The sequence below is a fragment of the Enhydra lutris genome, unplaced genomic scaffold (genome assembly GCF_002288905.1).
Source record: "Enhydra lutris kenyoni isolate GAN:26980312 unplaced genomic scaffold, ASM228890v2 scaffoldscaffold2, whole genome shotgun sequence".
In the NCBI taxonomy this organism is placed as follows: Eukaryota; Metazoa; Chordata; class Mammalia; order Carnivora; family Mustelidae; genus Enhydra; species Enhydra lutris.
Window position 1 is genome coordinate 48,924,937 of NW_019154086.1, and position 25,157 is coordinate 48,950,093.

Below are 25,157 nucleotides of genomic sequence, written 5' to 3' on the forward strand. Positions count from 1 at the left end.
CCTCTGAAAGGAGAACTCGTCAGCTGGCCTCCCAGTTACCCCTGAAACAGACACTGGCTTAAAAGGTTCAGCACAAGGTTTCAAAACTGTAAGGTTTATCAGGGAAGAAGGGAGAGAGGAATATGGATCTGTTGCAGGGCTCCACCTCCAATTCTCCCTGGACGAGGTAACTTCAGTTCAGCCCCTACCCATCCCACCGGTGGCCTGGATTGTGAGGTCTGCTGAGAGGTACTGCTAGCCCCTAGAGAAATTTCTGCAATGACAGAGCTTGTGGACAGAGTTCAGCCAGACTTGAACCTGAAAAGATGTGCACAGAGCTAGCAAACAGGTCTGTTTTAATTTCTTTCTAAATAAAATTGTTGTGTTAGAAGGTTTGAAACCATTGATACCCTAATGGGTTTTGCCTTGAGAAGGGCTCCTGTGAATCCCTTTTTGGGGGAGCACCAAAAATCTACCAGTAGGTTCTATTAGTTCTCCTTCCTCTTACCAGCTGAAAAAGAAAGAAGCACTGAGGTTCTAAATAACTGAAATAAAATCACATTGGTTTATTGCTTCTGCTTGCATGTAGACAGGAGAATGGCCTAGGGTGGGTAATGGATGGGGGGGGGGTTATGGGATGGAGAAAGGTGCCTCAACTCTGCTCTGAGTAATGGAAGAAGCGGGAGAAAGGGAGGTACCCACTGGCTAAAATGAAATACATGTTCCAAAGGGCATTTCTCCCCAAGTGACAGAGATGGCCACCCTGTTGGGGCTCCCTCCTTATCCTCTCCTGTACTCCCAGCCTAGTGTGGAAGGACAGGGAACCTGAGCTAGAAGTGTTTTCTACTAATGCCCCATCAATTTAAACACACTGACTTTGGAGCATAGTTCTACCTATGCGTGAGGTTGTTCTCTACGATGATATCCTGTCTGTGGACTCTGATGGAAAGAACACAGATCACTTCACTGTTGCATACCTAAGTGAAAATTCAGCACATCTCATTGACGTAAACTTCAGCTCAGCCCCCAGTCTGCCCAACCACTAGATTTATACATCAGAGGTCAGGAGAATGGCAGAGTCCCCCCAAAATAACAAAAGCCACAGCCAGGCAGTCCTCTTAGATTTTGCCAGTCATAGAATTTGCTCTTGTGTATAGATTCTGATTTTCTAAGCTGATACATGCAACCATCTCCCACAAGTCTGCAGAGGTTCCAGGGAAAGAGCATGGGCACCTTTACCCTGTTGGATCTGTAAGTGTACATTAGTTTGCACTTCCAAATCTACTTCTGTTCTGGAGTGTACATGTGTACAAAGCTTATCAGAAAACTGGTCTAAAAGAACGCATGCTTTAAGGAGCATTAAAAAGCGTGAAGGAAAGAGGAGGCCTTCCAACCTCAACAGCAACATTTTCCAACACAGGCAAAGGATTTCTCTTTCTTTCAAAAAATGTTATTTTAGCCAACTCTCAACAGTAATAGGTAATGACAGTGTGGGAGAAACACAACTCAGAAACAACCCCAAATCTCATTGGAAGAAAGCATTTCAGCTTCTTCCTTTACCTGACCTTTTCCCACCTGCTGTTAAGGACTGATCTAAATTTCATTTCTTGGTCCTTCCCTTGACCTCTCTTCTGGCAAATGGACTAATTAATAAATGGTCAAAAAGCTGAAGAAAGAAAAGAGGCCAAAATAAGTCCAAACTTGAATAACCTATGCCTGGAATAATGGCAAGTTGGCCCTGTAATAACTTCCTGATGATGAATCACGACTTTTTTTTTGGACACCAGCAGGTGAACTGATGTCATTCTATTTGCCTCCCACTTCTTCCATCCAGAATCACTGACCTCCTCTGGGGCTGGTAAAAACAGCTGGTTGAGGTCTCTAGTCTTTGGCCATTCTTAGGGATGGTCATTTTATTCCTAAGCGTAACCCCTTCTGGTGTGACCCACGTGTTTTCTGCCAAATCCCCACAAAGAAGGCCAGGGGAAACTGTCTGGGTGGGACTTCTGATAGGGGACAGGAGAACCTTGGAATCTGTCACTGTGGAGGAAGGGGGTGGGTGGTCCATAATGGGGAAAGGAGGACTGAATAAGATAAGGCTCTGAGGTCTTCCTGGCCTTGACCTGTGGAAAGGTTTAGAACCCCCTGATGGTCGCTCTATTTTTGAAGAAAGAAGGTTGTCTCCGGAAGGCTCTGTCTCTGATGTACGCTTCCTGCATTGCACTGTTGCATCCTGGGTGGAGAGCAGGTTAGCCAAGACTGGTTCTGGAGGAAGGATGGGTCCCTCGCACATGTGGGATGTAGTGGTATCCATTGGCGAGGCCTCAGTGGCTCCCATATCTTGCTTTGGCTTCTCTTCTTTTGGGCTTTCCAAGGAGAGAGAATCATCTCTGGCAGATTTCTGCGAGGTCCCACCAGTTGAGCTGGGTTCTTCCTGGCTCCTCTCCAGAGGCTGAACTCCAGTGTCCCCTGAGCTCTGAGATGGCAGGGGCTGTGGGATCTGTGTGTACTGAATCTTGGGTGGGATGACTGGGACTGCCCTAGCCTGGCACATTTTGACCATGAAGGAGGTTCTCACAGCTGACACACTCACAGGAGCTGAGTTACGGCGGCCCGTCAGGGCATGAGCCACAGTGTCCAGGTCCTGAGGGTCCTGGGAGCAAATACTCCACGGGTCTACTTTACAGTGAGATGAGGTCATCCATGCGACTTTTGTGTCTCCTGGCTCAGAGAGCTGCATTCCAGGTGAACCAAATGAGGCCACATTGTCAAAACGAAAGAGGTCAGTGATGGGAATGGCAGAGTCCAAATTGAGGGAAGAAGGCCTGTTTTTCCCTTTTGGAAGCCCAGACTCAGTGCTCTTCAGCTGTAACTTTGGGGGATGCTCTCCACATGAGGCACTGTCTTGCACACCAGGAGAACTCTCTTTGCTGTTGTCTGGCCCAGGAACACTACCTTGCTCAATCTGAGGGCTGCTGTGCCCTTGGTGTGTCCCCTGTTCCTTCCCCTCTGCTAGGCTGCCAGGGCTGATTTCTGCTGATTTGGGCTGCAAACCACCTGGTCCCTTCTGGCTGGGAGCAGCCTCTGTCCCTCTGTCCCCAGAGAACTCTCTAAAGGACTTCAGGGTTTTCTCATCCCATCCAGTAATCTCTCTCCTGGGGGCCAGGGGCTGTAGAAGGTCGGAATTCCTCTCTGCTTCGAGGTTAGCACAGCTGCTAGAGGAGGGAGCCTCAAGAGTCCACTGGCTCTTAACCGTGGTTGTTTTGCTATCTAGAGAATGGCTCTGACGAAGGCTGGGCCTGTGGGGAAGCCTCCTCTCCAGTCGGTGGGCCTGGGGGCCCTGCACCTGGGCCTCCTGCACATCTTTCAGGGTGGGAGAGTGAAGGGGACTCGTTACCCACTGGGGCTCCTCCCAGGGCTCCACCATCTCCAGGCCATGCTGGGCAATGTCTGTCACAGTTTCATCTTCATCACAGTCTGAGGGCTCCTGCACTGAATGGGCTACATCCCCCTCTCCTTGTGGGGAGATCTCAACCTCGCTTGTTGGGCTTTGAAAACCAGAGCCTTTTCCCTCACGAGCAGCATTCTTTGAATTTTGCTTTTCACTTTGTCCTAGAGAGGGCTCCTCCTCCTCCTGACACAGGCTGGGGGTCCCAGGGCTGCCATTAGACTTCAGCTGGTCTGTGTATGAATTTGTCCTCAAACTCCTGGATGAGTCTTCTCTCTCAGGACTGCCCTTCGATAGCTGGACTCGAGGCGCCTCCTCCAGAGGAGTTGGAGGAGGCGCAGCAGGCGGGAGAGGAGGTGACAGATTCCCTGTGCCTTCCTGGCCCACCTTTGTTTGTAAAGAAGCCGTTTCAAATGGAACTATTTCCAGAGGAGCTAAGCTGGTGGGGTCCGGACGCGGGCCCTTCTCTGTCTCGGGTCTGAGGAGGACGCTCGTCGTCTCTAGCTTTTCTCTATTGGCTGCAGGGGAAGTCCCCTGTGCCGTCTGATTGGCTGGATCCCTAGTCCACTCCTCCAGAGGGGTGGAGCCTGGTGGTTGGCCACAAGACAAGTTCCCAGGAGGCTCCTGGGAAGCAAAAGCCGCCGGACTGGCCTCCAGGATTGGCTGAGTGGGGCTGATCTTTAGGGCAGGTGCTGGCAATGAGGAGAGCTCCTCCTCAGATTCGATGATCTTCAGCTCCTGTTGAATCTCAGGCCAGATCAGGGCATTGGCCAGGTCATCCTCATCCTGAAAAATATCAAGGAACGGATTATTTTAGAGCCAAGGACTCGTGGCCTTGACAACTGCACTATTTTCCCAGTGACAGTGAAGGGCTTGGCGCTGGGCCAGGCTGCACTATCCCAGCTACCACATTACTAATCATTGTGGCTGTTTATCCAGGGCTTACCGCATGCCATAACACATTCTAACTGCATGTTCTTGTTTAATTGTCCCAGAGATAAATACTACTATAACTACTCCCATTTTAGAGGTGAGGAGACCTATGTTCAAACAGATTAAACAATTTACCTAAGTCACACAGCAGCAGCCCGGGACCAAAATGCAGCTATGTCCACACCAGAACAGAAACACTTAATCCCTATGCACTGTTGATTTATAAAACAAACCAACCCCTAGTCTCAGTTAACCTCAGGTTTACCAGATGGCACACAAGAATGTGATTCTCCCTGTGGAATGTAAATGTTAACTTTTGCCCTGATATCTGCTTTCCAAATAAGTAAATAAATAAATAAATACAGCTTTTCTTATTACCAAAGAAATACATATATCACATGGAAAAAAATTTGACACATGTTAAAAGAAAGGAAAATACAAAAACAGCAAAATCTTATATTCCAACTACCTACAGATAACCATTGTGGATCTAAAGAGGTGCCTCCTACTGGGTATTCAGCCCAAAGATACAGATGGAGTGTAAAGAAGGTGCCAAGAAGGTGCCATTTGCAGGCCAATGTTCCTAGCAGCAACATCCACAATAGCCAAACTGTGAAAAGAGCCAAGATGCCCTTCAACAGATGAATGGATAAAGAAGATATGGTCCATATATAAATGGAATATTACTCAGCCATCAGAAAGGATTAATACCCAACTTTTGCATCAACATGGACGGGACTGGAGGAGATTATGCTGAGTGAAGTAAGTCAAACAGAGAAAGTCAATTATCATGTAGTTTCACTTATTTGTAGAATATAAGGAATAGCATGGAGGACATCAGGAGAAGGAAGGGAAAAATGAAGGGGGGTGGAATTGGAGGGGGAGATGAACCATGAGAGACTATGGACTCCGAGAAGCAAAATGAAGGTTTTAGAGGGGACGGGGGTAGGAGGAATAGGTTGACCCGGTGATGGGTATTAAGGAGGGCACGCACTGCATGGAGCACTGGGTGTTATATGTAAACAATGAATCTTGGAACACTACACCAAAAACTAATGATGTACTAACATAACATAATAAAAAATAATAATACCTAAAAACAAACAAACAAGCAAACAAAGGTGTGCCTCCTCCTCCATCTTGTTTGCCACCCCTTGTCTCTCCTCAAGTCTAGTTTCTCTTTGACTCCTCCCTTCCCCTACACAAAGTCTCAAACTGCAGATAGGAAAGGAATGAAGGAAGGCCCAGTAAGGGCCAGGGAAACAAATTTCAGTGGCCTTCATTTCTTGTCTCAAGACACATCTGTCAAAAATAAAATAAAATAAAAATTAAAAAAAAAAAAAAAGACACATCTGTCACCAGGAGAAGCAGTTCCAGGAGGCAAATCCATCCTGGGGTGGGGGTGGGGGTGGAGTTCAGCTGGGTTCTTTATGAGGAACCTGACCTGCTGTCAACCGGACTTCACTTCCCACCAGGCTCTGATCACATGTTTTATATTACAATTAATTTGATGTTTATCTTTCTTAATGGACTATGAGCTCCTTGAGGTAAGGAATTTGGTTTGTTCATCTTTGATTCCTCAAGGCCAAATGTTGCCTGGTATACTGTGAATAACGGCTCAATAAGAGGGTTTTTTTTTTCAGTATTCCAAAATTCATTGTTTATGCACCACATCCCTGTGCTCCATGCAATATGTGCCCTCCATAATACCAACCACCAGGCTCACCCCACCCCTGAGTCCCCTCCCCTCCAAAAGCCTCAGTTTGTTTCTCAGAGTTCACAGTCTCTCAAGGTTTGTCTCCCCCTCCGATTTCCCCCAACTCACTTCTCCTCTCCATCTCCCAATGTCCTCCGTGTTATTCCTTATGCTCCACCAAGTAAGTGAAACCATATGATAACTAACTTTCTCTGCTTGACTTATTTCACTTAGCATAATCTCCTCCAGTCTCGTCCATGTTGACGCAAAAGTTGGGTAGTCATCCTTTCTGATGGAGGCACAATACTCCATTGTATATATGGACCATATCTTCTTTATCCATTCATCCATTGAAGGGCATCTTGGTTCTTTCCAGTTTGGCGACTGTAGCCATTGCTGCTCTGAACATTGGGGTACAGATGGCCCTTCTTTTCACTACATCTGTATCTTTTGGGTAAATAACCAGTAGTGCAATTGCAGGGTCATAGGGTAGCTCTATTTTAAATTTCTTAAGGAATCACCACACTGTTTTCCAAAGTGGCTGCACCAACTTGCATTTCCACCAACAGTGTAAGAGGGTTCCCCTTTCTCCACATCCTCTCCAATACTTGTTTACTGTCTTGTTGATTTTAGCCATTCTGACTTGTGTAAGGTAGTATCTCAGTGTGGTTTTGATTTGAATCTCCTTGATGGTTAATGATAATGAACATTTTTTCATGTGTCTGTTAGCCATTTGCATGTCTTCTTTGGAGAAGTTTCTGTTCATGTCTTCTGCCCATTTTTTTGTCATGATTATTATCTGTTTTGTGTGTGTTGAGTTTGAGGAGTTCTTTATAGATCTTGGATATCAGCCCTTTGTATTGTCATTTGTGAATATCTTCTCCCATTCCGTGGGTTGCCTCTTTGTTTTGTTAACTGTTTCCTTTGCTATGCAGAAGCTTTTGATCTTGACGAAGTCCCAAAAGTTCATTTTCGCTTTTGTTTCCTTTGCCTTTGGAGACACATCTTGAAAGAAGTTGCCGTGGCCAATGTCGAAGAAGTTAGTGCCTATGGTCTCCTCTAGGATTTTGATAGATTCACGCCTCACGTTAAGGTCTTTTTTCTATTTCAAGTTTATCTTTGTGTATGGTGTAAGAGAATGGTCAAGTTTCATTCCTCTACACATTGCTGTCCAATTTTCCCAGCACAATTTATTGAAGTGACTGTCTTTTTTCCATCGTATATTTTTTCCTGCTTTGTCAAAGATTATTTGACCATAGAGTTGAAGGTCCATATCTGGGTATTCTGCTCTGTTCCACTGGTCTATGTGTCTGTTTTTGTGCCAGTATCATGCTGTCTTGGTGATCACAGCTTTGTAGTAAAGTTTGAAATAAGGCAATGTGATGCCCCCAGTTTTATTTTTCTTTTTCAACATTTCCTTAGCAATTCAGGGTCTCCTCTGGTTCCATATAAATTTTAGGATTGTTTGTTCCAGCTCTTTGAAAAATGCTTGTGGAATTTTGATTGGGATGGCATTGAAAGTATAGATTTCTCTGGGCAGTACAGACATTTTAATGATGTTTATTCTTCCAATCCATGAGCATGGAATCCTCTTCCATCTTTTGGTGACTTCTTCAATTTCTTTCATGAGTGTTCTGTAGTTCCTTGAGTAGTAGTTCCTTTACCTCTTTGGTTAGGTTTATTCCCAGGTATCTTATGGTTCTTGGTGCTATAGTAAATGGAATCGATTCTCTAATTTCCCTTTCTATATTTCATTGTTAGTGTATAAGAAAGCAACTGATTTCTGTACATTGATTTTGTATCGTTGAATTTGCCACAATACTGAATTGCTATATGAGTTCTAGTATTTTGGGGGTGGAGTCTTTTGGGTTTTCCATATAAAGTATCATTTCATCTACGAAGATAGAGTTTGACTTCTTCTTTGCCAGTTTGAATACGTTCTTTCTTTTTGTTGTCTGATTGCTGGTGCTAGGACTTCTAGTACTATGTTGAACAACAGTGGCGAGAGTGGACATCCTTGTCATGTTCCTAATCTCAAAGGGAAGGCTGTCAGCTTTTCTCCATTGAGGATGATATTCGCTGTGGGTTTTTCATAGATAGATTTTATGAAGTTGAGGAATGTTCCCTCTATCCCTATACTTTGAATAGTTTTAATCAGGAATGGTTGTGGTATCTTGTCAAATGCTTTTTCTGCATCAGTTGAGAGGCCCATGTGGTTCTTCTCTCTTCTCTTATTGATTTGTTCTATCACATTGATTGATTTGCAAATGTTGAACCACCCTTGCATCCCATGGATAAATCCCACCTGGTCATGGTGGATAATCTTTTTAATGTACTGTTGGATCCTATTAGCTAGGATCTTGTTGAGAATCTTGGCATCCATATTCATCAGGGATATTGGTCTGAAATTCTCCTTTTTGGTGTGGTCTTTGCCTGGTTTGGGGATCAAGGTAATGCTGGCTTCATAAAAAGAGTCTGGAAGTTTCCCTTCTGTTTCTATTTTTTGAAACAGCTTCAGGAGAATAGTTATTATTTCTTCTTTTCTTCTTTAAATGTTTGGTAGAATTCTCCAGGGAATCTGTCATGTCCTGGGCTATTGTTTTTTGGGAGGTTTTTGGTCACTGCTTCAATCTCGTTACTAGATATTGCTCTATTCAGGTTGTCAATTTCTTCCTGATTCAGTTTTGGAAGTTTATAGGTTTCCAGGAATACAACCATTTCATCTAGGTTGCTTAACTTATTGGCATATAACTGTTGATAATAATTTCTGATAATTGTTTCTATTTCCTTGGTGTTAGTCATGATCTCTTCCTTTTCATTCATAATTTTATTAATTTTGGGTCCTCTCTCTTTTCTTTTGGATTATTTTGGCCAATGGTTTATCGATCTTATTGATTCTTTCAGAAAACCACCTTCTAGTTTTGTTGATATATCTACTGTATCTCTAGTTTCTATCTCATTGATCTCTGCTCTAATTTTGATTATTTCCCTTCTTGTGTGTGGGGTTGGCTTAATTTGTTGTTGATTCTCCAGTTCTTTAAGGTGTAAAGAAAGCTGGTGTATTCTGGATTTTTCAATTTTTTGAGGGAGGCTTGGATGGCTATGTAGTTCCCCCTTAGGACTGCCTTTGCCATATCTCATAGGTTTTGGGCCAAAGCGTCTTCATTCTCATTGGTGTCCATGAATTGTTTAAGTTCTTATTTGATTTTCTGGTTAATCCAAACATGCTTAAGCAGGGTGGTCTTTAGCTTCCAAGTGTTTGAAGCTAAACACTTCTTGTGGTTTTCTTGTGGTTGAGTTCCAGTTTCAAAGCACTGTAGTCTGAGAATATGCAGGAAGTAATCTCAATCTTTTGGTATCGGTTGAGCCCTGATTTTGACCCACTATTGGTCTATTCTGGAGAAAGTTCCATGCGTGCTCAAGAAGAATGAGTATTCTGTTGTTTCAGGGCAGAATGTTCTGTATAAATCTTTGAGGTCCATCTGGTCCATCTGGTCCAATTCAATGCTCTTGTTTCTTTATTGATTTTCTGCTTGGATGATCTGTCTATTACTGAGAGTGGCATGTTAAGAACCCCTACTATTAATGTATTCATATCAATATGACTCTTTATCTTGATTAACAGTTGTCTTATGTAGTTGGCTGCTCCCGTATTGGGGGCATAAATATTTACCATTGTTAGATTTTCTTGATGGATAGACCCTTTAAGAATGATGTAGTATCCTTCTGTATCTCTGACTACAGTCTTTAGTTTAATATCTAATTTACCTGATATGAGAATCACTACCCCAGCTTCCTTTTGAGGCCCATTGGCATGAAAGATGCTTCTCCATCCCTTCACTTTCAGTCTGGATGTATCCTTAGGTTCCAAATGGGTCTCTTGTAGACAATATATGGATGGGTCCTGTCATTTTATCCAATCTGCAACCCTGTGCTGTCTTATGGGAGTGTTTAGGCCATTCATGTTGATAGTGATTATTGAAAGATACGTTTTTATTGACATCATGTTGCCTGTGAAGTCCTTGTTTCTATAGATTGTCTCTGTAAATTTCTGTTCTATGACACTCTTGGGTTCTTTCTTCTTTTATAGAACACCCCTTAATATTTCTTGTAGTGTCAGCTTGGTGGTCACATACTCTATTAAACCTTGCCAGTCTTGGAAGCTCTTTATTTCTCCATCCATTTTGAATGTCATCCTTGCTGGATAAAGTATTCTTGGCTGCATGTTCTTCTCATTTAGGGCCCTGAATATGTCTTGCCAGCCCCTTCTGGCTTGCCAGGTTTCTGTGGACAGGTCTGACATTATTCTGATGGACCTTCTTCTGTACATAAGGACCCTCTTCCCCCTAGCTGCTCTCAAAAGGTCTTGTCTAAAATCATGATCATCAGTCTTACAATCAAGTGCCTCAAGGTCTTTCTAGATTTGTTGATCTTGGGGGGTGTTCTTTCTACCTCTAGGGCACCAACACTGGTTCCATTCCTCAGACTGAGAAATTTTTCACGGAGAATTTTTTCAACTATATCTTCTAGTCTTCTTTATTTCTCCTCCCCCCCAGGGATCCCAATAATTCTGACGTTGGAACGTTTCATGGCATCATTTGTTTCCCTAATTCTGTTTTTATGGCTTCTAAGCTGTTTGTTCCAGACCTCCTCCTGATCCTTTTTCTCTATCAGTTTTTCTTCTAGATCACTAATTCTATCTTCTGCCTCAGTTACCCTAGCTGTTAGAGTATTTAGATTAGATTGGATCTCATTGATAGCATTTTTAACTTCTCACTGGTGTCTTTTACTTCTGTCCTTAGCGATTCCATGTTGTCCCTAATGGTTTTCTCCAACTTAGCCTTTGCTTGGATAATTGTTACTCTGAATTCCCTTTCTGACATACTACTTATGTCCATATCCAATAGTTCTGATGGAGAGGGCACAGTCTCTGAATTTTTCTTCTGTTGGGTGTACCTCCTAGTAATTTTGGTGAGAGGCAGTTGAGGGGATATGTAGCTGAATGTATCAACCGTGATCCAGGCAAGGTGTACCCTGGAACACTTCTGAGCAATCGAAGTCACCACCAAAAAGAAAGAAAAAAGAAAAAGAGAGAGAGAGAAAGAGAGAGGCAGAAAAAAAGAAAAGAAAAGACCCAGCCAGAATGGGCCCCAAAGGTAAGATTTATAAGGCATACAAACAAAAAGACCAACAAAAGTAAATGACAAGAAAAATAAAGAACCCACCCAGAACCCCAAGGATAGGATTTATATAATACCAGAACAAAAACAAATACACAGAAACACTGACAGAAGAAGAAGATGGGAGAATGGTTATAAATCCTCGATGTGAGAGAGGAAGGTCATTTTATTCTTTCTGGGTGTATCTTGATATTTTTGTTAAAGGACTCAACTTTCCAGGGATAAAGGGAAATTAAAACTGGTTTATATACAGGGGTAGTACTGATTAGGGAAAGAGGTTTACCTTGAAGCTTATATCTATATGTATATTTAAAAAAATAGAAAAGAAAATGAAAAACAGGTATAAGTGTGAAAAAAGTTCAAGTTAAAAGGTTATTATGGAATATATTGTATTAAGCCTCTAATTGTAATGGTAAGTAGGTTAAAAAAATTAAAGAGAACAAGAATAATGAGAACAAATTTAAAAGTAAAAGTTGTATCTATGAAATATACAGGTTTTAAGGCAATACCGGGAGTTTAATTTCTTCTTTTCCCCTGATATTGGGGTTTTACAGTTTTATGGGGACTCTGTGGTGGTTGTCCTCTTGTTCTTTTGACTGGCTTTCTGGGGGAAGGGGCCTGCCGCATTGTTTTTCAGTCAGTCTTGCTTGGGTTGAGTCCTCCTGCCCCCTATCAAGGGACTGGGCTCTGTGGAGACTGGTTTTTCAGGCTTTTGTTCTCTGGAGGTTTTTTCTTTTGAGGCTCTTTGTGGCTTCTCAGAGGTTTGGTGGAAAGCAAACTGCACCCAGACCTCCGACTCAGAGAGAACCCTCCCTCTGCTCCCCTCTGGGTGGTCCAGAACACACAGACTCCCCCTCTGCAAACTCTGCTGAGCCATGCAGCCTCCTACAGGCAGAGCACGTCCCCAGCCACTGTCTCAGGGGTTGCCTGAAGTGCCCACTTGTCTCTGCACCCCCGTGCCACTTAAACCGCAAGCAATATTGGTCCAGGGAGCCTGCTTCTGGTGGTGGCCTTTGCCAGGACTACTGTCTGGGGTCCAGCCCTCAGGCTACCACCACAGGAGATCACACTGAATTCCTTCAGGCCCCGGCTGGGAGAGTCCAGACCCTCGGTCGCTCCTAGAGACCGCCAGCTAGTGTCAGGATGAAGCTTTCTCGGGTATTGGCAGGGAGTGGGTCAGACCCTGGTCGCACATTGAGCAAAAGTTCTAGGGAGCGCAGGCTGGTACTGTCACCAGACTCCCTCATGTCAGGGTGGGAGTGTGCCCAGCTGATCTGTGGTGCAAGCCGTGCAACCCCGGGGGCTCCACCATACTCTCTCTGGCACAGATGGTCGCTGGTGGTGGCCCTCCTGGGTCTGTGGGCTTTGGCCCGTGCCCATGACTGCCTGATTCCACCAGCTGCCCCTTAAGATCTTTTGCTCTTTTTGAGTGCTTTTAACCAGATTCCAAGTTAATGCTGGTCCCCAATCAGAGGGCACTCTTGTATTGGGGTATTACTTTCCAGTGGGTCACTTCTAGTGGCTCCCTCCCCCTTCTGTTTATCCTCCGATATCAGTCTGATCGTTCTTACTCCGCTTTACCACTCCACTATTGTCTTCTGCCCCCGAAGAGATCCAGAACTGTATAATCCTACAGCTCAGGCTGATTTCATGGGTGTTCAGAGTGTTCTGGTAGATAATTAGCTCACTTTTAGGGGATAGGCTGAAATAGGGTCTCCTACTTCTCCACCATCTTGCCCCTCCTTCAATAAGAGGTTTTCTTTTGTGGTATTTCTATTTGATGGTTTCCTTCAGAGAACTCTCCAGCAGTAGGATTCCTTGGTCAAAAGGCAGGGGTGTTTTTTGAGATCTGATTCTACCATATCACACTGACTTGTATCTACACCCATTTCACCTTCAGGCAGAGGCAGACTTTAACTCAACTGCTTACTCTCCTTAGCACCTACACGAATTGATCTCTTATAAGAAATAAATATTTAGATAAGTAAATGAGCACGTAAACTCTCCTCCCCCACCATCTCAGTAAGTGGACCATAGTGCGTCTTTCTGCTTAGATCAGAAATCTATGAGGTGTTTTGACTCGTCCTTCTTCCTCACTCTTATCCAATCCTTTACCAAGTCCTGTTCATTCTAGCTTCTTTCTCTGTGTGGGTGATAAATTCTATTTCAGACACTGCTTTTTATTTTATTTTATTTTATTTTATTTTATTTTAGTAGGCTCCATGCCCAATGTAGGGCTTGAACTCATAACGCTGAGATCAAGAGTCACATGCTCTACCAACTGAGCCAGGCAGGAACACCCCCCACCCCAAAAATATGTTAGAAGTCCAATGCGCTATCCATTGCGTGACAGAGCCAGGAACTCACCCCAAAAATATGGAACGCTTCACGAATTTGTATATCATCCTAGCACAGGGGCTATGCTAATCTTCTCTGTATCGTTCCAGTTTTAGTACAAGTGCTGCCGAAGCGAGCACCATTCTAGTTTCTAAATAGCTTTTGAAGCCTTCCATTTCTTTCCTTGTTACCCCTGCCCTCCTCCAAGCCACCATGTTTTCTCCCCTGGCCTGTCACATACTAGCCATCTAACTGGCACCCATGCCCCCTCTCCTGCCTTTTCCAAGCCATTCTCCTCATGAAAGAGTGATCTTTAAAGCATAAAATTCCAGGGTAGCCTGGTGGCATTAATTTATACTTGTCCCTCCCCCCAAATTCAATCCCTGTAAGAATCTCTGTATCCTTCTCTTTCTATGGTTGCAAACACATCTTTTGGGAACCTTCTTTTGGCCCTCTTGAGGCCTATACAGCCCTCCAGCACTGCCCTAACTCCCAGCACGTGGTTGTAAACGTTGTCTCTGTAAGGACCTACTTAGCCAGAGTGAGCCATTTTGTTGTTTATGCAGTAAACTTAGATTGAACCTGCCCCTTCCCCCCAAGAGGAAAGTGCTTAGAAACAGAACTGGTGAAATACGTACAGCCAAATAGGCCCAATAATGGAGCACAGATACCAGGACATGTCAGGCTGGGCAAAAATAACGGAGCCCAGATACAAGGACATGTCCGGCCAGGTGGAAACGTCCAATCAGTGAAAGCGCACGTATTACCTCCCTACCCGCCAAGGATGAGCCAAGCCAGGTGGAGACATCCAATCAGGAAAGCACCTCCCTAACCACCCAAAAATGTGGGCCCTGCCTTTTGGGCGCCAATTCTGACCAGAGTGATAGGCTAGTTCAAATAACTACTATAGGGTGAATTGTAATTCAATTGGCCACCTGTGTGTGGCCAGGCTCAACCACATGGCCTTTGCTCTATAAAAGTTAGTCTGTGAGGCTGGGAGGGGTCGCCTCTTTGCAAGAGACGGCCCTGGCTCGTCAGTTTGATTCTCAATGCTTGGCGTGAAATAAAGCTTTACTTGACCTTTGCCTTGTATCAGTCTCGTCCTTTTGTCTACAGACCCTTTCAGTCTCCTCAAGTCACGTTGGCAGAAACTGGTTCTTAAACAATCCCCCCTCCTCCCCCCACAAATCCCTGCTTTCAGTTCTACCAGGAGCCCCTGGGACAAAGAGGACTGTACTGACTGGCCCCCACGGTGAGTGCATCTTACCACATCCTGGAGAAACACTGCTTCGGCTCTGGCCCCGGGGCTCTCCTGCAGAGTGCTGGGCTCCGCCTGGCCAGCCTCTCCACCCTCCTCCTCCGCCTTCTCTGGGTCCAACCTCTCCTCTAAGTTACTTGAATGTTGAGAGTCCAGGGATGTTTCCGAGGCCTTCTTTTCCTCCTGTTGGGGGCCTGGCTCCAGGGGGAGGCCTTTGTTGCATTCCACCGTCCTCACTGCTTCTGGTCCTGGCTTGGCCTCCTCGAGAACCCCCTTCTTAGGTACGGAAGCTGTGAAGGATGAGAGTTACGTTGAAGAATTCATTTGCAGAGAGGCCTTAACCCGCGCAGTCACTGTCCTGGACTAGTCCCGCTTCACGAGGATGGAGGGAATTCTCCCAGCTTGCTGCTTTCACATTTTGACCCTTTCCCCCTTGCCGTGTCCTGCCTTTAGTTCCCAGAGTCACAGACTGTCAGAAATGGGACGGGTCTTGAAGATCCCCCAGTCCAGGGGCTTGTGACTGGGGACCCCCTGCTCTTTCCCTCCCCAGGAGACATTTGGGCGGGGAGGAGGTGGCTCTTGGCATTTAGTGGGCAGAAGCCAGGAATGTTGCCAAATTTCCTATGAAACGTAAAACAGCCCCTTCCCCCAACAAAGAGTTGCCCGGCCACAATGTCAATAGTACCAAGTTGAGAAACCCTGTTCTAATCTAATCTTTCACTTCACATCTAAGTAAATTCAGATCCTGAAGAGTCAAGCTGTTGCCTAGGGCACAGGAATCCCTTATTTACACCAAGCCACAGAGATGGGCTGTGATTTTGACTGACAGCTTCCTGTGTGACTCTTCCCAGGGGGCAACTCCACACCAATTTGGATATATCTCACAAAAGCCTCTGGGAACACTTTTTCCTCAAGTGCTTCCCTTCCTCTTCTAGCCCTCATCTCGCTCCATCCCACCAGCCCCCCACAGAACATTCTCCACACAGGGCATCACGTGATGCCCCTGAGTTTTTGCTCATTTTCTGCCCCCTGTCCTGAAGGGAAAGGGAGGGGAAAAGGACAAAATACTTATTGAACATTGTCTGTGAGCCAGACCGTGAACAGGCATTTTATGGACATTCCCCCATTCAGACTTCACCCCAGCCCTTGTGAGAGCGACCACCCCTGGCTCGCAATATCAACCACCGTCCACTGTCACACAGCCCCAAAGCGCTGAAGCTAGGATTCAACTCACCCCAGGTGAAGTCCAAAACCTACAGACTTTCCACCATATTCAGCTGCCTCTCACCCCAGAATGCCTTCCCCATCTTTTCTGTATGGAGAAAGCCCACCCATTTACGAAAGCCCTCCCAAATATCACCTCTTCTGGGAAGCCTTCCTAGAATCCTCCCGAGAGGACTGCCTCTTCTTGATGGCCTTGAAATCCTTTCTGAACACCTCTTTCATTATCTTCCAGGGACTGAAGTCCTCCCTCATTCAAAGAGCCCAAGGAGGGAGGCTCTTGGGTGGTGCAGTCAGTTAAGTGACCAACTCATGTCATGATCTCAGGGTCGTGAGACTGGGCCCTATGTCGGGCTCCATGCTGAGCTCAGAGTCTGCTTGAGATTCTCTCTCCCCTCTCTGCCCCTCCCTCTTGTGCTCTCTTGCTTTCTATAAAAATAAATAAATAAATCTCTTTTAAAAAAAAAAAAAAAAGCCCAAGGAGAGTCTTGTGCTACTTTGACAGGCTGACCCTGTGCCACACTTTGGTACAGTTTTAGTTTCTCTTCCTAGTTCATGAGCTTGCTGGGCAAAGGGATCCTGTTCTAACAATCTCTGAGCCTCCACAGCCCCTTGTAAACATGTGAAGGTGCATGGGGGAGTGTTTTAAAGCACGAGTTTTAAAATCTGGGTTAAAAACCTGGTTCTTCTACTTCCTTGCTCTGAATCATTTGGCAAGTTAACTGATTTCCTCTCTAAGCAAATGGGGAGGATAGTAACAACCTGTACCTCACAGGGTTGTTGTGCAGAACACTTAGGACAGTGCCTGATACCATAACTGTTGTTCAAAAAACGTTAGCTAATATTAATAACAAAAATAGGCTTAAACCAAAGTGGGCATTTGCTGGTTTGTCTATCAGTCATCCTTTCCTTTGTGGTTCTCCCTACTTCCCTTTTACGTAGCTCACAGCTGGCTGTTGACCACGGAACCCCTCCTAACTCAAGAGATGGTTCAGACACTCGGCCTCAGCCAATCCAAGAACCCTAAGTGCCTGGCACCCATGATTCATCCAAGGCTGGGCACGTGTCCCAAGCAGGCCCAACAGAGTCTTCCCTGCATTTGATATATGGAAATTGGGAGCAAGATACCCTTTCTCATTGCTAGGGTTGCTAGCCATATTCTCTTCAGATATGAGGTAGAAGTGAGGGATGGATGGATGGATGGAGAGAGGTTGAGTCCAGAAGAGTTGAATTCCTTGAGCTTTTACTCCTGCCTGCTCACTATATGGGTGAATAAAATAATAGGCAACATTTGCTGAGTACTTGCTATGTACCTGTTCTGAGAGCTTCCCATGTATTAACTAATTTAATATTCCCAGCAAACTTACGAAGAGGATATGATTAGGAACTTCATTCCCATTTTATAGCTCAAGCAGTTGAGGCACACAGCTGCTAAAGATCATCCAGTGAAATGGCTGACACTGGACTCGGGCAATCTGGCTCCAGAGCCCACAGTCTTTTTTTTTTTTTTTTTTTTAAGATTTTAATTATTTATTTGGCAGACAGATCACAGGCAGAGAGGCAGGCAGAGGGAGAGGGGGAAGCAGGCTCCCTACTGTGCAGAGAGCCCGATGCGGGACTCGATCCCAGGACCCTGAGATCATGACCTGAGCCGAAGGCAGGGGCTTAATCCACTGAGCCACCCAGGCATCCCCAGAGCCCACAGTCTTAACCACTTCACTACATTATCTTGCGAACTCTGGTTAGGCAAGTTTGTCTATTTTTTTTTTTTTTAATTCCTTTCGATGAAAAGAAACCCTCTCTCCCTGCTTTACCTGTAGATGTCTCAGCTCCCAGTGGCTTGTCATCTTCAGGCCAACCTCCACTCTCTGACCCCTGGAAAGAAAATTCTTCCAGGCTGGAAAGCGACTGGAGCTCCTTCGGGGGTGTTCTGCACGGGGTGCTGTTGGTGCTAATGACCGCTGACACGCGCAGCGGAACGGACACGGCAAAGGGCTCGGAGATGTTCAGGGCCTTGCGCTGGTGACGGGGAGAGGGCTCCATCTGGAAGAGACTGCTGGTAAAGACAGATTTGCTGGGGCTGTCGTTTGATGTGTAGAACATACCCAGCATCTTCGGGGCTGTTTGCTCACTCTCTGGATCCTCAAGAGGCCGGAACACCTTCAGCTGCTCAGGTGGGGGCCGGGCCTGAGCGCCCTGAAGTTGGCTTCGGTCACTGCTCATGTTGAAGCCCCCCTCCGCCCCTGCCGGCATCCCCTCCTGGCCCCATTCGCCCTCCTGCTTGCTGAGGTCACATGAGCTACCAGTGTTGGTTGAATGCAATTTTGCCGCTGGGATGAAAAATCCACCAGTGGTGACTGTTCGATTAAAATTTCCTTTGGTTTCTTTCCCTAGTGAAAAAGCAAACACACACACGGTCAGAAGCCTTGGCATACGCACACACCACAACACAGCCTTCCAGTAAGGGAAGGTGCATAACACCTGAACATTGGGAAGGCATAACCGTCTAAAAAGGGTGTAGCCCTCCCAAGAGAGACAGATAATGTTTGGTTGATGGGAGAGTAAGCATCTTCTCCTGTGCACACAATGTTGGCACGATGCCCTGACAGGACCATTTTCTGTTGTGCTGTACGCATCTGTTTGAAACTCTGCAGGAAGAGCAGTTTCCAAATGGCTAATGTTGCTAGACACAGCGGTCATCCACCCAGCAGTAAATGTAGATCATGAAAAAAGACAAAGATGGGAGACGGAATGAAGTTTTCTCAAAATGAAGAAGAAGACAAAAAGGGCAAAATAGCAGAATTCTGTTTTACTTTAAAACTTTCGAACGTGGGGCGCCTGGGTGGCTCAGTGGGTTAAGCCTCTGCCTTTGACTCAGGTCATGATCTCGGAGTCTGGGGATCGAGTCCCACATCGGGCTCTGCTCTGCGGAGAGCCTGCTTCCTCCTCTCTCTCTCTGCCTGCCTCTCTGACTACTTGTGATCTCTCTGTCAACTAAATAAATAAATTATTTAAAAAAAAAAAAAACAAACTTTCGAACGTATTGTTTTAAGTCTCCTCTGGCAGACAGACCCAAAAGGGGTTTGATTTCCCAGCAAGGAAACAAATGCTGTTCTCAGCTAGACCTTTCTCCCTTTTCCCAGGCTTCCTCCTGCTGATTCAGAGGATGAGAAGCTAGAAATGTAAATTAACTAAAAGTTAGAAAGCCCAGTTGTGAGCAGCAATTTCCCAACTGACTTACAAGTGAAAGCAAAGAGGAGAAAAATCTGTATTGGAAATAAACAAGGCGTGAGATAACGCGGGAGTTGCCTGGGATCAGGAGAAAAACTCTGCACGAGGTACCAAGGGCTCTGCTGGACGTCTTATGTGATCCGAGGTTTACAGTTCTCCTGGCTGCTCATGGAGGAGAAGTGTAATGACCTCCTTTAACACATGAGGAAACCAAGACTCAGAGAGGCAGAGAACCTGCCCAGTGCCCACCAAAGTGAGGACCTCAGTTTAGGTCCTCACCTAAATTCAGTAGAACCGCCTCAGGGGGTTTCAAAACCAAAGCAAATGGCCAAATATAAAGGCACGAAAATGCTAAAAGTATCGAGTCAGCTTGAAAAAGAGCTCACGGAGGATTTTACAAGTTTACAGTTATTTTTTAAAAGGTTGTTCTGCGGCCGTTCTGCACGGTTTCAGGCTGCCTCCTTTATCAAAGAGCAAAATGGTTTGCATTAAAGGAGCTGGAAAAGTCACGGGATACAGGTGGGGGTATGAACCTTCTGCTGCTGGGGAAGCCTTGTGCCTTATAACTCATAGAGGTGCTTTTTGGCTCCTTAACAAGAACAGAAGCCAGAGGGATAGGCAAAGCAGCCCTGAAGACCAGCGTGGTGTCACTGTGAGGATGTGTCACCTCGCATACAACTCTACACACATCTACTCCACCCCAGGCTGACCGGCTACATGCCAGGCTGGTGTCCATCACTGTTTACTGGTGAATGAATGATCCAATCTACCGGCTCGAAATCATGACCTGACAGGTACGATGAAGCTACTGCCTGCAGAAGGAAATGGGCAAATTCAAGACACCTAAGTATCCAGGCACCAAACTATGAGGTAAAAACCAGTGCTTGGCTCTTCCTTACGCCTAAGGTGAAAGCCTCACCTGCCTTGGCTCGCAGGTGTTGCCCTTTTACCTAGTTCAGGTTTGAGTGTACAATGGCTGCCATCACCAGCTGTGGGGAGAGTAAGGTGGGAGGAGGAGGATGGCCCTTGAGGCCAAGACTTGTGTAATGTGGGGTGGGGAGAGGCCAGGGAGGTGGTTAAGGCAAGGGCTGTGTGAACCTACTGGGTTCAGGAAGGGTCAGGAGGGATTTGGGACTGTGCGTGATTGTGATGAGACTGGCTGGCAGGTAACTCATGAAGGCAAGTCTGGTAGGGGAGCTCGTGTCTCCCAGTGGTGATCCCCAGCTCCGAGAGCAGTTGTGAGAGCTCACCTTCCACAGGCACTGAGCACAGCGAGTCCATGCTTTTAGCTGGCCGGATAGTAGCCTTTTCCACTAAAGACAAAAGAAAAAATATCCCTGATGAATGCATACTGAGAGGAAGCGTTCAGAACAAAAATCAGGCTCTAAGTACACAAGAGAACTTTCTTTGCTAAAGTTTTTCAAGTATTTATAGTTTTCCCCTTTGGTAAACATTCCTCCATCCCACCCTGGATGCTCCTACTTTCATAATGAGACTGAGCTTACAAAAACAGGGCATTTCTAGATCAAAGTCTCATGAATATTTTACAGATAAAGGTAAATTACAATTTTGTCAAATAGCTTTTAGAAAATGAGCCCTGAACCAAATTTTATGATACAAAGATTCATCCAGGGGGTAGATAGAGTCTATGAGGCTCAAGGCAAAACCACCCCCCGCCATCCTACAGGCTGGAGAGCAGGACTCTTGGCTGTAGCCACAACTGACAGCACCCAGGAATGTGGTACAGCAAAGGAGGGGGCCCCGGGGACAGAAGTCCCCTTTCTCCCATGTGCAGCTCTGCTCCTGAGGTCTGTAGGCTGGTAGCTGCTCTAAATCATCTCACCCTGGAGCAGATCCAAACCAAACAGACCTTTTTTGAGTATCTAATATATGCCTGGTGTCCCCTGTGCGTCTTGGTAAGCCACCTAGGCAGATCTGGGGAGGAGTGTGGCTTAAATAAGTAAACACTTATTCAAGGCACGGAATTAGGCACTTCAAGATTTCGTTTCTTCTCTGGGAGCTGAAGTGGTTGAAAGGTAGTTCCTCTTGACGAGCTTGCCAGGAGGGGAAAGAGGGCAGTCTGGGAGCTGAGTGGGGCCCCAGGACTTGTGGCTGTGAGGTCACTGTGGATTCAGACAGATCTGGCCTCCAGTGCCAACTGTGCCCCTTCAGGTGGTGAACTCAGACACGCAGCTGGTCCGTAGGAAGCCCTGGGAGTTGGCCCTACCCCAAACTGAGCTGTTTTATCCCTCTTAAATTTCCCTCATTTCTCTCCTTGCCCAAACCCTGCTGCCTCTGAGAGGCTCTAAATTAGCCCCTTGGCCTCCCTGGCTCAGGGCTTCTCTCTGTCTAGGCCCTGTAAGGAGGGGACAGGGCCATCTTCACTCAAAACCTTGGAGAGAGCAAGGCTGCCTCCAACCTCCTTGCTTCTACTCAGGCACTAGAACCCTGTCCTTTCGCCATCTGCTACTTCCGCAAGTTTACAAACTGACTTATCCTACAACTGCCTGACCAGTGTCCCTTGATTCAGAGACAAGTTTTTGTCTTTGTTTTCCAGAGGCTATGTTTCTGGACTTCCTCTGGGTTTCACATGTCAGACTTGAGGGCCAGTGACCTGATGACACTAAGTGTCATGGAGGATAGGTGACATTCTCTCTGCCACCAGTGTTCACCTTTCATGTTGGATCCTCTTTCTGACAAGGTGGCCTTGTGGCCTTGGTGGCCACAGCGGCTGCCTTTGGGAACGGTCCCCAAGGATTCCCTGGCTTCATTTCCATTTCAGTAAGTGAGCGCTCAGGGCTCCTTCGCCCATGACTATTTAGCCCACAGTTTTCTGTCTGAGACCTTGTCCAGGACTCGTGGAGATACATCTACCAGTTTTCTGGCAGCTTTGGGGTCCTCAAGTCCCCTCTCTTCAATTATCCCTATAGCTTTGGGACTTCCCTGCTGAAAAGCATTTACTTTAGAGAGTACCCTGGACTCTCCCTGTGGGATAAGGCATAAATTTCAGTACATCCCCTTCATCTGTCCCCTCCAAAAAAATCCCCAGTGCTATTCATGGTGAATCAATTTTTAAAATTCCCTTAGTTATGGAGTTTAGAAAAGATTTTAAAAAATCATTTAAATATGTCAATTCACTGACTCATTTTTTCACATGTATATTTCAACAAGCAGTGGGGTCATGTCACTTACAGACACCATGCAGGTGGATGACCACAAGCGGCCCCCACCCCTGTGAGGGTCCCAGCAACACTCCTCTGGTGGAAAGTGGGCACTTAGGCCCCCAGTCAAGGTCAGAGAGTCACTTGTAATGGCCCTGATGGTTCTTTCATTTCACCCCTGCATCCCATTAAAATTCAGCCATTCCCTTAATCTTTCTGATTAGTTTGTTCATGAGGCTTTAGACCAGCAGCTTCCAACCCTGGCTGCATTTCAGAATCGCCTGGGGAACTTTCTAAAAATGACCAAGACTCTGGCTTTCCCACAGCTCCTGAGGCAGAACCACTATGGGTGTGAGCCTCTGAGGTGCAGCCAGGCTGAGACCCCCAGGCCGGGGACATCCTGTGCGTTCTGTGAGCAGACGACCATTTGATCCGGCACCTTGGACTTCTTCCTTCTGAAAGCCACTCAGGGGGTGGGGGTGGGTGGGTGTTGGAAATCTTCCTAAGGCCAGATCAAAGCAGACCATTTATTTCATTTTTTGCTGTTTGTTTTGCTCTATTGTTTTTGACTTTCTGTTATGTGGTAAACTTCTTTCATGGTATCACCAATTCTGTGACTGAAATTGTCTTTGATGTGCTCAAGCAGATCTCTTTATTATTAGGTCAGGAGTTTCTTGCCAGGTACTCCTCCCTTCAGATTCTCCTTTGAGAAGCCTAATTTCTGATTTGTATCTGATCTACCATACCTGTGGCAAACCGCCCTCTTCACCTGAGATGGCTTTCCGGTTGGTGAAAGCCTTGTTTCCTCATATAGTGAATGTTGTAGATGCCTACCCAGAATCTTGTGCCCTTCCCCCTTCTCACAGAGCCCTTGTACTTCTTGGCTCCCCATTCCTCATGCTGGGGATTGGTTTAGGAAGCCAGGCCTAAGCCCCCTTGGCCGTAGGGATTGATCCATATGACCCAGTGAAGGCAACGAGATGGGGTAGCATTGGGGCTGTTTCTGATGGGGGCTGCAGGGAAAGAAGGGTCCCTGCTCTGAGGAGCAAGCTACCAGAAATAATGTCTTTTCTCCTTCTGGATGTAGTGATAGTCAAAGGGAAAGCCTAGAAGTACTATAGCCACTTCGTTGCAGCCAAGAAGCCAGACTGGGGGGACGCCTGGGTGGCTCAGTTGGTTAGGCCACTGCCTTCAGCTTGGGTCATGATCCCAGAGTCCTGGGATAGAGTCCCGCATCGGGCTCCTTGATCGGTGGGGAGCCTGCTTCTCTCTCTGCCTCTGCCTGCCGCTCTGCCTGCTTGTGTTCTCTCTCTCTCTCTCTAACAAATAAATAAATAAATGAAATCTTTAAAAAAAAAAAAAAAAAAAGAAGCCAGACTGGGGATGAAGCTGACCCAGGAGCTGAGGAAAACAGGGAAATGGAGACAGAGCCACTGTGTTAAACCCTGAAGCCCTCCCTGTATCTCCCTGCTGAGCAGAAAGCCTGATTCGGGGCTCGATCCCAGGACCCTGAGATCATGACCTGAGCTGAAGGCAGACGCTTAACCGACTAAGCCACCCAGGCACTCCAAATGTGAAGATTTCTAACATCTGTCTTTGGCATACAGTTACCACTGGCTTCATGGAAAGTCCTTCAAAATATTTTCACTCATTTTTCCTATAAGCATTCATTTCCCCCCAAAATCTTTATGACTAAAAACTTCAGGGCCACCTGGGTGGTACAGTCGGATAAGAGTTGGACTCTTGTGGGGTGCCTGGGTGGCTCAGTGGTTAAAGCCTCTGCCTTCAGCTCAGGATATGATCTCAGGGTCCTAGGATCGAGCCCCGCATTGGGCTCTCTGCTCAGCAGGGAGCCTGCTTGTCCCCTCTCTATCTCTGCCTACTTGTCATCTCTGTCAAAAAAAAAAAAGAGTTGAACTTTTGGTTTCCACTCAGGTCATGATCTCCAGGTCATGGGATGGTACTCGGTGTTTGCTTGAGATCCTCTCCCTCTCCCCCTCCCCCACTCATGTGTTCACTCCCTCCCTTTCTCTCAAAATAAAATCTTCAAAAAACAAAAAAAACTTCAAACATTCAGAAAGTTTGAAGATCTCTAAACTTACTACTCAAGTTGACATTTGCCATATACTTGCTTTCTCTGTTTCTCTGTCTACTTACTCGCTTACATTTTGCTGAATCATATGAAAGTGAGTTTCAATATTTTGACACTCATCTTTACAATACTTCAAACTTGGGGGCACCTGGGTGGCTCAGTTGGCACCTGGTGGCTCTGACTTTGGCTTGGGTCATGATCCCAGGGTTCTGGGATCGAACCCTACATCAGGCTCCTCACTCATCAGGAAGCCTGCTTCTTCCTCTGCCCCTCACCCTGCTTGTGCTCTCTCTCTCTCAAATAAATAAATAAAATATTAAAAAATAATAACAAATAATTAAATAATTCAAACTTATCATATGCCTCCTAAGAACCATTAGAACCCTATGAAAATTTATAATTCTGTAACAACATCTAATAACTTATCTGTCCCCCAAATTATCATTTGTAGCCCTTTCTCAAAGGACTCAAATCAAGGTTTGCTCATTGCATTTGTACATTTAACTTTTACAACTTGTTTTCATAACTATTGGCCCCCATTTAAAAAAAATCAGACTTTCAGTCTATCACACTAAAGGTCATTATGACAGATTTCTTTGGACTTCCCTTTATGACAGTATT

General features: G+C 45.8%; 1 protein-coding gene across 1 annotated transcript in view; it reads right to left on the minus strand.

The window, feature by feature from the left end:
- Positions 1-521: 521 nt before the first annotated feature.
- The window catches only part of LOC111148930 (Rho GTPase activating protein 31), a 112,711-nt gene continuing 88,075 nt past the window's right edge, over positions 522-25,157 (minus strand). The window contains exons 9-12 of the mRNA XM_022505743.1: positions 20,534-20,596; positions 17,867-18,442; positions 14,841-15,121; positions 522-4,213 (exon numbers count right to left, since the gene is read on the minus strand). Coding sequence (XP_022361451.1) covers positions 1,781-4,213; positions 14,841-15,121; positions 17,867-18,442; positions 20,534-20,596 — 3,353 coding nt within the window. The 3' untranslated portion in view covers positions 522-1,780. The remainder of the gene's footprint in view (positions 4,214-14,840; positions 15,122-17,866; positions 18,443-20,533; positions 20,597-25,157) is intronic.